Here is a 14,868-nt window from a genome sequence, read left to right as displayed (position 1 = left end):
TTAATACTCCCAAAAGTAATCATGCATTTAAAAAAAATATCATTATTTTAAGAGTATTTTAATTATTTTTATAAAACTAAATACATATAAGGTTAAACACAACTAGTTTAATTTAATATTACCTAGGCCTTCGGCTTGGCAAGGACCCTGCTTACCGCATGAGATACCACCTCGGTAGGTGGTCTGCCTAACCCCAACTTGCCTATAAAAAAAATGTTAAAAACACATACGATAACACCATACCGTGGATAGGAGGTCATGAGCTTGAAACTAGGGTTGGGCAACCGGCCCGATGGGCCAAGCTAATCCGGCTGGTCATGGGCTGGGTTTGGGCTATAATTTTAGGCTTGGGCTTGCTAGGTATCGGGCCAAAACCCACCCCGTTATATAAATGGGCTGGGCAGGGACCGGCCCGTCGGCTATCGGGCTGGCCCGATGGGCTACCGGTTCGGCCCGATAGGCCTAAGTTAATTATTAAATTTTTTAATAATATAATTTTTTTATAAATTAACTATTACACTTAATTCATTTTTTGTTAATTTTAAGAATGGGTAACTATTATTAGTTATTAATTTTATGTTTTTTCATTTAATTCATTTTTTTGTATTCTAAGAATTATTGTATTAATTTTATTAAAAAATAACCTACAAATGGGTTTGGACCAGGCTGGGTCAGACCCGACCCGCTTTACATTGGCCCGTTGGGCTAATGGGCTGGGCCACATGCTTCACTTGAAACCTGAGCCCGTTAACCCGTTAGTAAACGGGCCCGCGCGATGCCCACCCTTGAAACCGATGGATGCACATGGTTTGCGGCAAGGTCAAAACTGGGTGTATTATCTGGTGCTCGCTAGATAGAGGGTTTGAGTATGGCTGTTTTTTTTGTTTAAATTTAATAAAAAAAGTATCTTTAAGTATTATTATCCTTTAAGCAATTTTAAAATATTTCCAATATTTGTGACGTCGGACCCCATGACCCGAACCAGAACCGGAGTAAAGTAAAAGCCCCAAATCAAACAAATATCCAAATAAAACAAACGAACAGCTGGACCATTACAACAATAATAGAAACCAATCATCCATGTCCACATACAGACCCATCCGGTCCTAATCCGGACACGAAAGAATCGCCGCTAAATAAATAAAAACTTTAAAAACAGAAAAGAAAAACGTCGCCTGCTTCGTCTCGTTGCGTCCCAGTTGGCGGGAAACGGGCGCGTGCGAGAACGAGCGGCTTGCCTTCCCTTCACACCGCTGTAATCCAACTTAAAGAACCGCGTCGCGGACTCCACGCCACCCTTTAAATTCGCCCTAACCGCCTGCTTCCCATCCCTTCCGACGGAGGTTCGTCGGGAAATCTGACAGCCCGCCGTAAAAAAATGGTCACCGTCAAAGCCTGGCTCGCCCGGGTGGGCAGCCAGGTCTTCGACCGGCGGAAGAAGCACCAGAAGAAGGACCGAAGCTACCTCCTCCGGCTGGATCACCCACCGGAGCCCATCGGAATCCTCTCCCTGGAGGTCGCTAAGATCATGTCCAGGATCGTCTACCTCCACCGCTCGCTCTCCGACGACGAGATCTCGCGCCTCCGGATGGAGACCATGTGGTCCGCTGGCGTCGGCTCGCTCGTCTCGCGGGACGAGGCATTCCTCCTGGGCCTCGCCTGCACCGAGAAGCTCGAGGACCTCGGTCGGATCGCCGACGCCGTCTCTCGCCTCGGCCGGCGGTGCTCCGAGCCCAGTCTCCGCGGGTTCGAGCACGTCTACGCCGATCTGGCTCGCGACGGCACCGGGATCGGAGAATTAGGGTTCCCCGCCGGGGAGGTCGACGAGAGGGTGAGGGCGATGGAGACGAACGTCTCGCTCACGGCCGATCTCTTCGTCGAGATGGAGACGCTCAAGGAGATGGAGGCGTCGGAGAGGAGGATGCAGCAGTGGAGGGGGATCGGCGCGCCGAGGTCGAACGTCGAGCTCTTTCGGCAGAAACTGGCGTGGCAGAGGCAGCGGGTCCGGCACCTCCGCCACGTCTCTCTCTGGAGCCAGACCTACGACATGGCCATCGGGCTCATGGCGAGGATGGTCTGCACGATCTACGCCAGGGTCTGCTTCGTTTTCGGCCCGCACGTCGCAGGATTGCCCAAGGTGAGGGCGATCGTCATCATGCCCGTCATTTCCGATAGCGGCGGTCGCATTTCGGGCTCTCGTTCGATAGTTTTCCCGCATCCGATGGATTACGCTTTCCGCTTGCCGGAAATCAAACCGGTAGCGTATTACTCCGGCCCCTTGGAGAGTAATTCGGCCGAAAAAAATGCAAATTTCACTCGGTCCGGGCCGTTGCAGAGCATTGGGTCTGGTATTTCTCTGAATCGTAGGGATTTACCGACGTTATACGACGATGCTTCCTTCCTTTCCTCTGATGTGAAGTCCAAACAGAGCACTCGATGGTCTAAAGCTCACGATAATGGATCGGACGTTGGATTGGAAACCCACAAGTCTCAAGTTTCGGATGGGCTTCCCGGGCGGAAGAATCGGTTGATGAATGCTTCTCCATCCACCGTCGGCGGTTCCGCTCTCGCCCAGCGCTATGCTAATGTGATACTTCTCGTGCAGAAGTTGATTCAGTTTCCTCATATGGTCGGCGAGGATGCCAGGTGTGATCTGTATCAGTTGCTGCCCACGAGCCTTAGAGCGAAAATTAAGGCGAAGCACAGGCAGTATGGCAAGAACAAAGGTTCTCCTGATCGCAACGATCAGAATCCTGAGAGTTGCAGGGAAAAATTAGAAGGGATCTTGAATTGGCTGGCGCCTATGGCTCACGACATGGTCGGGTGGCAATCGGAAAGGAATTTCGAGCAGCAGCAGTTCGTGTCGAGGACCAACATTCTCTTGCTGCAGACTCTTTACTTTGCTGATAGGGAGAAAACGGAAGCAGCTCTTGCGGAGCTCTTGGTTGGGCTCAGTTTCATCTGCCAACGCGAGAATCGGCGTGTGGGTAGTGAAGAACTGAATGAGGGTATTGAACGTTGATGTTGGTGATCATTATTACTCTTTAGTCATCTCCAGGTGTGAAATTGGAGGAGTTGTTTTTTTTTCCTGTGATCGATTCATAGAGTTGTTGAAGAAACCCACAAATTTCAAGAAGTTTGGATGCTGGAAGGATGCATCTAGTTCGTGCAAAAGAGTGTTGTGTGCATAGGACAATCAGCTGTGGTCGTGGTACATCTTGTTGGAGGTCTGTTGGAACTCCTAATTATTCTTTTAATGTTTGATTCTTTTCAGTGTATATAATTCTTGATTCTTGAATGTGAACAAATTCTTTACTGAGATAATGGTAGTCTCGATGAAGCCATCCGTTTGATTTATTGTATTCATTTATGTACAACTTAATCTTACTAGTATATAGCTGTTTTGGAGAATATATTTGTTGGTCACCTCTCTAGTACTGCATTTGTCAATACATCATATCAGATAAGGTGCATTTTGTTATCTTGAGGTTTTAATGTTGAACAGAAACTTATGGACTTTCAAGTTTACCAGATTTTGTAAGGGTGCGACCATGGCTTCTGAATAGAGATTTGAGCTGCTGCAATTTGCATTAGGTCATTTCCTTTATGTTTCTGGATTCACCTTTGGCAAGAAGTTTAGTTTTTAACTATTTACCTTGAAATGACTTCAATATTGATACTATAGAAATCTTTACATATCCAGGAAGACACTTTCGTGACTGGCAACATTATTTTAATATTTTAATATTTAAAATGCATTTTATCAGTATTAAAAAGTTATTAAAATAATATTCATGTGTGTCAAGTCTTAATTTTAGATCTTAGAATTAAACAATGCCGCAAAAGGGATAGACATAGGATAGATCTTAGAATTAAGTGGTGGGCACTGAAAGGAGCTAAACAAGGAATGTTTGTAGAGCGGGTAGTTAAGGAAGTTGATTGGTGTCTCGAGGAGGATTCAGAATCTATGTGGAATAAGATAGCGGGTGACATGAGAAATGTGGCTAAGGAGGTATTGGGTGAGTCTAAAGGCGGTGCACCGCTAGGTAAGGATACATCGTGGTGGAACGAGGATGTCAAATTAGCTATTAAGGTTAAAAGAGAGTGTTATAAAAATCTAAGTAAAAGTCGTGATAATGAGAATTTGGAGAAGTATATGATAGCAAAGAAGGAAGCTAAAAAAGTAGTTCAGAACGCGAGGGATAAGGTATATAAGGAGGTTTATGACAAGTTGGATACCAAAGAGGGTGAGAAGGATATTTATAGGATTGCAAAAATGAGAGATAGGAAATCGAGGGATCTGGGTATGGTTAGATGTATCAAAGATGAAACGCAAAGGGTTTTAGTAAAAAATGAGGAGATTAAGGAGAGATGGAAAGATTATTTTGATAAGCTATTTAATAAAAGTCATGCTTAGGATCTTGGAGACTTTTCCATTTCTTTTCATGAGATGAATCGTGACTTCATGCGCAAGATTCAAAAAAAAGAAATTGCAGAGGCTTTGAAGAAAATGAAATCAAGAAGGGCAGTTGGCCCAAATGGTATACCTATCGAGGCTTGAAAATGCTTGGGAGAGAAAGGTTTAGAATGATTGACAAATCTTTTTAACAAGATTTGGCGGACAAATAAGATGCCTAATGAGTGGAGGAAGAGTACTTTGGTACCTCTATATAAGAATAAGGGTGATATACAAGATTGCACAAACTATCGTGGTATAAAACTCACGAGTCATACTATGAAACTTTGGGAGAGGGTGATTGAGTCTAGGTTGAGGAAGGTTGTCATGATATCGGAGAATCAATTTGGTTTTATGCCTAGAAGATCTACTATGAAAGCTATACATCTTCTTAGACAACTTATTGAGAGAAATAGAGAGAGGAACAAAGATTTGCATATGGTTTTTACTGATTTGGAGAAGGCTTACAATAGAGTACCTAGGGACGTTCTCTGGTGGACAATGATGAAGAAAGGTGTTTCTCTCAAGTACATTAGTATAATTAAAGATATGTATGAAGGAGTAGTAACCAATGTCCGCACTTGTGGAGGGGTGACAACCAATTTTCCTATAACGGTTGGGTTACATCAAGGATCTGCTTTAAGCCCTTTCCTATTTGCTATAGTGATGGATGAGCTTACGAGATCAATTCAAGAAAATGTGTCATGGTGTATGTTGTTTGCTGATGATATTGTTTTGATTGATGAGTCTAGAGCTGGGGTTAATGCTAAGTTAGAATTATGGAGACAGACATTGGATGAGTAAGAGTAAGACAGAATACATGGAATGTCGATTTAGTAAGCAACGAAATAGAGATGGGAGTGTAGTGAAGTTTGGTGAGCAAGAAATACCGGTGGATGATTCTTTCAAATATTTGGGATCTATCATTCAAAAGTATGAAGAAATTGATGGAGATGTAAATCATAGGATAAAGGTTGGGTGGATGAAATGGAAGAGTGCAACTGGAGTGTTGTGCGATCGTAGAATGCCATTGCGGTTGAAGGGAAAGTTTTATAGGACGACTATTAGGCCCACTTTACTATATGGTACAGAATGTTGGGCTGCCAAGAGACATCATATTCAAAAAATGAGTGTAGCTGAGATGCGTATGCTGAGATGGATGTGTGGAAATACAATAAAAGATAAGATTCGGAACGAGGAGATACGTAAGAAGGTAGGCGCTGCACCCATTGAAAATAAGATGAGAGAGAATCGTTTACGGTGGTTTGGACATATTCGACGAAGGCCTAATGATGCTCAAGTTAGAAGGATGGAGAAATGGGAAAATATATTAGTTAAAAGAGGTCGGGGTAGGCCTAGGAAGACATGGATGGAGGTGATAGGAAAGGATATGAATGCTTTGAACCTCACCGAGGACATGACATTGGATAGAAATGAATGAAGGAGAAGGATTCATGTGGAAGACCCAGAATGATTTTCTTTGTTGGTTCATATCGCCGACCCCAATTGTTTTGGGATGAAGGCGTAGTTGTTGTTGTTGTTGTTGTGTGTGTCAAGTCTCTGAATCAACATGTCCGTCACCAGGGTTGTACAACCACAATGATTGTGCCCCTGTGATGGAGATGACTACCCTACATGTTTGGATGAAATGATACCGCAACTAACCTATGGATAGAATGTTTTGGTATGATCTCTCGTGAGTTTAGCTGCACCGTTATTGTTGGATGGTGTTTTCAAGAGTCCGTGGACACTGGACCATCGGGCGCTCAGCTTGTCTGGCAGGAGTTAGTGCAAGTCACCTTGTCTTGGGAGGTTGCAAGTTCGAATCCCAATGGTATGGTTGTATAATTAGTTGGGATTTGCCTAACCTCAGTTTTCTCTGTAGAAAAAAAAATGTATGCAGCATTATATATCTTCTCTTGAGTTTTGGTGCCATTATTTTGGTACCTAAGGGCTTGTTTGATGGCTTCTTCAAGATTAGACAGAACCAAAGAACAAACTGACATAACACATGTTCTATTTATTGTGTAACAACTGTACTTAGTTCAACATTTGCTAGCTTGTTCACTCCTTATGTCCAATATTTGTTAGCTCCATTGTGCAGACGATAATGGATGAAATAACTTTGTTTTGGATCATACAACTTGATTCGCCCAACCATTATTCATGCTTTAGCAAGATTTTGGATATTCTAATGTTATAATTGTCATCATATTATATCCAATTATGAACGTATGTCAAAAATTATGAATTTTTACATTTAATATAGATCTCGAATTAGATTCAAATACCAAAACAATATAAAACTTACTTAAAACAAATACATAACCATTTTTTGGATATCCCAATGTTATAATTGATATTTATTGGATCTAATTATTAATGTATGTCAAAAATCATGAATTTTTGTCTCAGATATGGATATCGAATTAGATCTAAATACCAAAACAATATAAAACTTATGTAAAACAAATATGCAACCATTTTTTTTCGATGTCCCAACGTTATAATTGGTATCATATTGGATTCAATTATGCATATATGTCTAAAATCATGGATTTTTTTCACGAATATAGATTTTGAATTGGATCTAAATACCAAAACAATATAAAACTTATGTAAAACAAATAAACAATCATTTTTTGTTATTTCAACATTATAATTGGTATCATATTGGATCTAATTATAAATATATGTTTAAAATTATGGATTTTTTTCTTGAATATAAATCTCAAATTAGATTCAAATACCAAAACAATATAAAACTTATGTAAAATAAATATGCAACAATTTTTTTGATATCCCAACACTATAATTGGTATCATATTGGATCCAATTATAAATGTATGTCTAAAATCATGAATTTTTGTTCTAAATATGGATCTCAAATAATCCAAATATCAAAATAATATAAAATTATGTAAAAAAAATACATGATCATAAATCTTCACAACCTCTCCATAATATCTTTATTTTTCTGTTTTTTGATAATTCTTTCATGTTGGGTTTTCTCCCACACATTCAATCCATATTTCAGTATCTAGCACAAACATCTTTAGTTCTGAGTCTCATCTAAACTTTGAAGTGTTCAATATTTGGTTCATTACTGTTATTGAGCCTAACATGCTTCAACTTATTCTTGATTTTTTCCAAGGCTTTTATTTGACTCTCCACCCCTCTCATGGCCTTCTCTTTTAAACCTATTGAACATTTTATTCCAAGTATTATACATTCTTCTAACATGCATTCAAATAAGTAGCCTGGAATGTACTCCATTGCATCTGCACTTCTTGTACTTCACTTACTACATCATTTGTCATTCTGAACAATTCGCATTGACAAGTACATTTTCATCATAACACTAACAAAGACACATACACTAACACACATACACATTCATTCTTACATTTAATGGATCACAAAGTTTTCATTTTACAACCCTCATTTGATGCTTGATGCTTCAAGTCCATGTCATTGACATATGGTGTAAATGTTAGAATGGTTTTGAAACTCTAAGGGTTTTCACTTTACATTTAAAATACAAAATCCTTAATATCTAAGCAAATTAAAAAAAACACACTTAGCATGCATTCGTTAAAAAAATTGTAAGAACATCGATTAAAATACAAACCCCTAACATCTAAACATATTAGAAACAAAATAAATAGATTTGACATTGAAAAAGCAGGGATTTAGCATGCATTCACTCAACAAATTGAAAAAACATGAATTTACCATGCATTTAACATGCATTCACTCAACAAATTGAAAAAACAATGATTAAAATAGAATAAGAATTAACATATAAGCATATCAAAAACAAAAAAATTGAAAACAGTGATTGATTTAGCATGCATTCACTCAGCACCTTTATAAACAAAGAGATTTAGCATGTATTTACTATATTTAGCATGCGTTCACTTTATAGTTTACAAAAGTAGGGTTTAAAATGCAAAACCTCCAACAAAAATTGGATTAAACAAATAGGCTCATACATAAACCGGATTTAGTAGGCATTCACTCTATAGTTTGCCAAAATAAGGTTTAAAATGCAACCCCCCCCCCAAAAAAAAAAAAAAAATCAGATTGAACAAACACTAACCCTGAATAAATCAGATTTAGCATGCATTCATTATATAGTTTGCAAAAATAGGCTTCAAAATGAAAAAAATCCAAAAAAAAAGGGATTGAACAAACCCTAACCCTGAATAAATTGGATTTAGCGTGTATTCACTCAATCGATTGCAAAAATAAAGTTTAAAATGCAAAGCCTCCAAAAAAAGTTTCGGATTGAACAAACCCTAATCATGAGAAAGATAGAGGAAGAGAGAACACCATAATCGTACAATAGAGAGAAATACGTGCTGGAAAGAGGGTCGTTGGAGAGAGATACACGCTGGAGACAGGCTCGCCAGAGAGAGACTCGCTGGAGATGTTGCTCGCCGGGTTGGGGGTGAGAGGCAGCAAGAGGAAGTTCATATATATATATATATATATATATATATATATATATATAGAGAGAGAGAGAGAGAGAGAGAGAGAGAGAGAGTTTTTTGGGTTCCCCTATCCTTGTTCTTTTAGTAACAAGGGTGGCGGGATGGAATGGTAGATAACCATTCTTGAGATGCGGCGGACATGCGTTTTACCTATCCATCGCATCCAACATTTGTTCAACACGGCATTCCACGCAATGCGTGGAAAGCGCATCAAACAATCCCTAAAGGCACATTTGAATCGTGGGACAAACGACACCACACAGATAGAATGCACTGTGTTTGTTTTGGATGCGCTAGTCATACCAAAGGGGTGTGACCGGCCTGTCCCATGTACCCTTTATAAAACATTATGGGCAGAGACAAAGCGGTTCCCTCCAGGACTGCTTTGTTCCGCGTGTATCAAACACAGGACAGCTAGTGCCTGGGCAGGGACCGGTCTGTCCCCGCTCGGGTGCATCCCACAATTTAAACATGCTCTGAGGGTGTGTCTGAGTCCCTTGGATATCAAATCCGCCTTGAGATCCTACCAGATTTGAATCGGAATCTGAAAAACACAACAGTAAATCCGGATATGAATCTTGATCCGAATCAACCTATGAGGCAGAGTTGAATCTATTTATATATATGAAACACGTGGTAATACTGGATCAGGTAAAAACATAAAAGAAGATTAAAAAGAAGCTTTTTCCATGTAAAAACTGCAATTGGATTGGATGTTGATCAGACCTAAAATACTGCTCTAAATCTGATCTTGTTCCAAGAGTAATCTGAATAAGCAGATCGGAGTCCAATCCGAGTGCATATTCAGATCTTATTTGAGGATCTGATTCTGGAAATAACATGTAATATCCAGATTGGATATCTGATTGTATCCGATCTGTTTACATCATTAGTATCCATGTAAGACACGGTCACGCAGCTTCTTTTCTATTATAGCAAACAAAATTGCTTCTTCTTAAAATTACTCTTTTATTCACCATCTTTGTCAAGTTATTATTATTTTTTGAAGGAATTCCATATATTATTGTTTATGCACATAATTTTGTATTCATGATCAATATTGTCATCATAGGTTTCGGACCGATTCAGTCTGGAACCGAATCAAGCTAAATTGGTTATTTTTACTTTTTTAAACATAAAAAATCATTAAACAATTTAAAAATATTACCGACAATGATGTAGACTGCCCTAAATTTTATTTAAAAATACCATTGCTAACCGTAAGCTAAAAAATATAACCAACATGGCCAATTTACTGTTTACTTTTTAAAAATATTAAAAATTGGCTGAGGGATGAATCAACCCTTCTCTAACCGGGTCAGGATTGGGTTTGGGTCCTATCAGACCCGATTCTAAATCAGGTCTAAAAGTAAATCCTATCTAATTTGGGTTCGGGTACAGATAAAAACTTTGGATCCATATAGGTTAATGAGTTTGGGTATGACTAGGTCGGGTCTTTAGTAGAGTCATTTTCGTTTGGTTCAATTCGGGTTTGAGTATGGCTGAAAAAAGTAGACCCATATAGGTTAACGAGTTTTCAACTCGGGTCTTGGTATGATCAGTATTTTAGACCTAATTACTCACCAATAAAAATACTACAAGAAAAACTATAATTAGCGACAAAAAATTATGACGGATTTTTTGTCGCAAATTTGCAACGGATTAGCTAGAGAAAACTATCTGTCGCTAACATTCGAATTATTTGAGGAATTAGCGACGAAAAATTTTTTCTTGTAAATTCATCGCTAATTAGTGACAGATTCACGACAGAACAATTCCATCTCAAACTCCGTCACAACTTAGCGACGGATCAGCAGTAAAAAATTTTCGTCGCTAATTAGGGACAGATTCATGATGAAATTTTTTCGTCGCTAATTTCTCTTGTAAAACCCTAATGCGAGCCCCTTTCTTTCCTTTTCTGTTTCATCCCTCGCCCGTCGCCCGTCATCCATCGCCCGTCGACCTCCCCCTTTGACTCAGTCCCCCTCTCACCTCTGCTCCCCTCTCTTTCGCTCTCGTCATTTTTCTGGTCGGCGAACCCCGTCCGGCAACCCCCTTCCGACCTCACCCCGTCTCCCTCTCCTGACTCCGGTCTCTCTCGTCTGCCTACACCAACGTCGGCTCCTTTTAGGTAACCCCGACTCCCCTCTCTCTTTCCTTTTTTGTCGGCCGATGAGCCCCTTTCTTTCCCTCTGTTTTCTTTTTCACCAGGGAGGGGCCGAGCCCCCTAACTGTCTCTCAGTCTTACGAGATGCAAGGGAAGGGCTCGTCCCCCTCCCTGTTCTTTTTTCGCTAGGGAGGGGCCGAGCCCCCTCCCTGTCTCCCTGTCTTACGGGATGCGAGGGAGGGGCTCAACCCCCTCTCCCTGTTCTATTTTTGCCAGAGAGGGGTCGAGCCCCCTCCCTGTCTCCCTGTCTTACAGGATGCGAGGGAGGGTCTCGCCCCCCTCCCTTTTCTTTTTTAGCCAGGGAGGGGCCGAGCCCCCTCCCTGTCTCTCTGTCTTACGGGATGCGAGGGAGGGGCTCAGCCCCCTCCCTGTTCTTTTTTCGCCAGGGAGGAGTCGAGCCCCCTCCCAGTCTCCCTGTCTTACGGGATGCGAGGGAGGGGCTCGACCCCCTCCCTGTTCTTTTTTCGCCAGGGAGGGGCCGAGCCAACTCCCTGTCTCCCTGTTTTACAGGATGCGAGGGAGAGGCTCGACCCCCTTCCTATTCTTTTTTCGCCAGGGAGGGGCCGAGCACCCCCTCCCTGTTCTTTTTTCGCTAGGGAGGGGTCGAGCCACCTCCCTGTCTTACGAAATTCGAGGGAGGGGCTCGTCCTCCTACCTGTTCTTTTTTCGCCAAGGAGGAGCCAAGCCCCCTCTCTGTCTTACGGGATGTGAGGGAGTAGATTATTTTGTATATTTATGCTTTGCAGGTACGTAGCTGTGCTAATTGCACGATGCTTAGTGTTAAGCATCGCATGCAATTAAAAATGCAATGCAAAAAGAAATAAGAAAAAATACAAAGGCAAAAACAATGCAAATGAGATAAATACTCATGGTCAGTAAGTGATGCAAGCGCATCACAGGTTATTTAATTTCTTGGATGTAACACTTTTTTGTTTACACACTCACTTAGTTATGGATATCTAGGACTGCTTTGATGGAGTTCGGAGATCATGCTGAGCATGATTTTAATGTATGAAAATGAAAGTGTTTTTATTTTTGGAGTTCAGATTCTATGCTAGTCATGATAGTAGTTAGCGAGATATTAGAGTGTGTTTGCTGCAAGTACATGTTTGACATTGTTTTGATATGAATGTATTGTAATGTTTGATGTGACTGTATCCATGCTTGCATGAAGTTATTTTCAATTTGATCATACATTCCATGTGAAATTGTATAATGAAAACATGCTTCAAATGAATGTATCATGTTATGAAGGGGTTTACACATGAAAATGAATGATAAGTTATCAATGCTTCAAACATGCTCCAAATGAATGGTTTTGCACATGAAAATATTAAGTTATCAATGCATGCATCATAGTTCTTGTGATTGAATGACATTATATATATATATATATATCAAATCATTACATTCACCATGAGTGCATAATAAATTAAATATTTTCTTCATCATAACATTCTTATGTTTCTCTTTTAACTTGTTAGGATAATATCCGTACCATCATAGGACAAAATGACTGCAAACTGTGAATAAATGTACCGTAGGATAGTTGACAATGAGGTATCGCTTGAATATATGGATGGCGTTGACATTTTTATTGAATTTGCAATGACAAGTGTTAGTATAGTGGATCCCACAGGTCGGTTCAGGTGCCCATTTACGATGTGTAAGAACAATAGATTTGTAGAACCTCATGGCGTTAGACATCATCTATACAGGAAGAGTTTTGTGAGTGGTTATTGGAATTGGACGCTTCATGGTAAAGAATTTTGAAACAATTTTGATGCACGAGTGAATATGGTGCACGATAATCTATATGTAGATTTGATATTTGATGCCGTAGGACTAGAACTGGGTTCTACTATGGGTCATAGTGATGTACCAACTGGGATAGAGGAAGAAACATCAAACGATGCAGCTAGTAGATTTTATGATTTACTTAGAGATGCTGATGAGCCACTTTAGAATGGTTGCGAGAGTCACACCATCTTGTCTGCAGTTCTTCAACTAATGAATTTGAAGTCCAAGTATAATTTGAGCCAATTATGTTTTGACGGTCTGTGCTCTATTATGATGAGTATGTTGCCCAAAGATGAGAAATTACAATAAAATTTTTATCATGCGAAGGTTATGATCAACACTTTAGGTATAGGGTATCAAAAGATAGATGCTTATCCAAATCACTGCATGCTGTATTTCAAAGATCAAGAAAATAGCAGATCATGTCCGTCATGTGGGCATCCTCGGTTCAAGCCAAAGACAAAGGGTAATGGTAGCACGAGATCAAAAGAAGTGTCATACAAGTTGCTCCGCTACTTCCCTCTCACCCTTAGATTACAACGATTGTATATATCTTCGAGGACAACTACACACATGAGATTACATGCAAATAAAGTTCGACATGATGAAGACAAGATCACGCATCCTGTTGATGCGGAAGCTTGGAAGCACTTTGATCGTACTCATCAGACCTTTGCAATGAAAGTGAGAAATGTCAGGCTCAATTTATGTACAGATGAATTTAATCCATTTGGGGGTAGATCAACCCCATACTCGTGTTGGCCAATATTTGTCATCTTATACAACCTTCCTCCAAGCTTGTATATGAAGTATCAAAATCTTTTCTTGTCTCTATTGATCTCTGTCCCGACGTATTCAGACTAAAATCTTGATGTATATTTAAGGCCATTGATTGATGAACTGAAAATATTGTGGGATGACAGTGTTCTCACATACGATGCTCACAAAAAATAAAACTTCAATATGAAAGTTGTTCTATAAATAATTAGTGACTTTCTTGCATATGATATGTTATCTGGTTGGAGCACACATGGCAGGTTGGCATATTTGTACTGCATGGAGGATACAAAATCTTTTAGATTGATGCATGAAAGAAAGCCGTATTGGTTTGATTGTCACCATTGATTTCTACCCAGTGACCATCCGTTCCGACGATAAAGGAATGCGTTCAAAGCAGACACAATTTAAATAGAAGTTCCACCTACATAGTTGTCTGGCATAGAGATTTTAAGACGATTACGATACTTTCTATATGGACTGACAGATGCCCGTAGTGCGAGACCCTTCCTTAGATTTGAGAAGGATCACAATTGAACAAAAAAATCTATATTTTGAAAACTACCATATTGGTCGACCTTATTAATATGACATAATTTGGATGTGATGTATGTGGAGAAAAATGTATTTGATAATGTGTTCAATACGGTAATGAATGTCAAAGGAAAAACGAAGGATAATTCGAAGGCCCATATGAATTTAAAAGTAATATATAAAAATCAGAATTGGAACTCAAAGAGTATAATGGCAAAGTACTAAAATCAAAGGCAAGGTACGTGCTTGGACCAGATCAAGTAAAGCAGATATGCCAGTGGTTGAGACAATTGAGATTTCTAGATGGATACGTCTCTAACATTGCTCAGGCTGTGAAGATAGACAAGGGACAATTATATGGGTTGAAGAGCCATGATTGTCCTATTATCATGCAACGGTTGATTCTCCTAGTATTCCATGATATGTTAGACAAACCTATATGAGGGGTATTATCCGAGTTGAGTCAATTTTTTAGAACATTGTGTGTATCAGAAGTTGTAGTAACTGAGGTAAAGAATATAGATTATTCTATAGTCATTACTATTTGTCAGCTAGAGAAGATATTTCCTCCAACATTTTTTGACGTTATGGAACATGTGATCATACACTTGCCATATGAACTTAGGGTTGGTGGTTTT

General features: G+C 39.9%; 1 protein-coding gene across 1 annotated transcript; it reads left to right on the top strand.

The window, feature by feature from the left end:
• Positions 1 to 1,316: 1,316 nt before the first annotated feature.
• On the top strand, positions 1,317 to 3,319 carry LOC149821385 (protein PSK SIMULATOR 3-like). The gene has a single exon (XM_089982941.1). The coding sequence runs from the start codon at positions 1,379 to 1,381 to the stop codon at positions 3,020 to 3,022; it is 1,644 nt and encodes a 547-aa protein (XP_089839067.1). The 5' UTR covers positions 1,317 to 1,378; the 3' UTR covers positions 3,023 to 3,319.
• Positions 3,320 to 14,868: the final 11,549 nt, after the last annotated feature.

The sequence above is a fragment of the Nuphar pumila genome, chromosome 12 (assembly GCF_984573655.1).
Source record: "Nuphar pumila chromosome 12, dmNupPumi1.hap1.1, whole genome shotgun sequence".
Lineage (NCBI taxonomy): Eukaryota > Viridiplantae > Streptophyta > Magnoliopsida > Nymphaeales > Nymphaeaceae > Nuphar > Nuphar pumila.
The sequence above is the reverse complement of the archived record's forward strand: the minus strand, read 5'-3'. Positions and strand labels throughout refer to the sequence as shown.

Coding starts and splice junctions, on each gene's coding strand:
- LOC149821385 (XM_089982941.1), top strand. CDS start 1,379: ATGGTCACCGTCAAAGCCTGGCTCGCCCGGGTGGGCAGCCAGGTCTTC.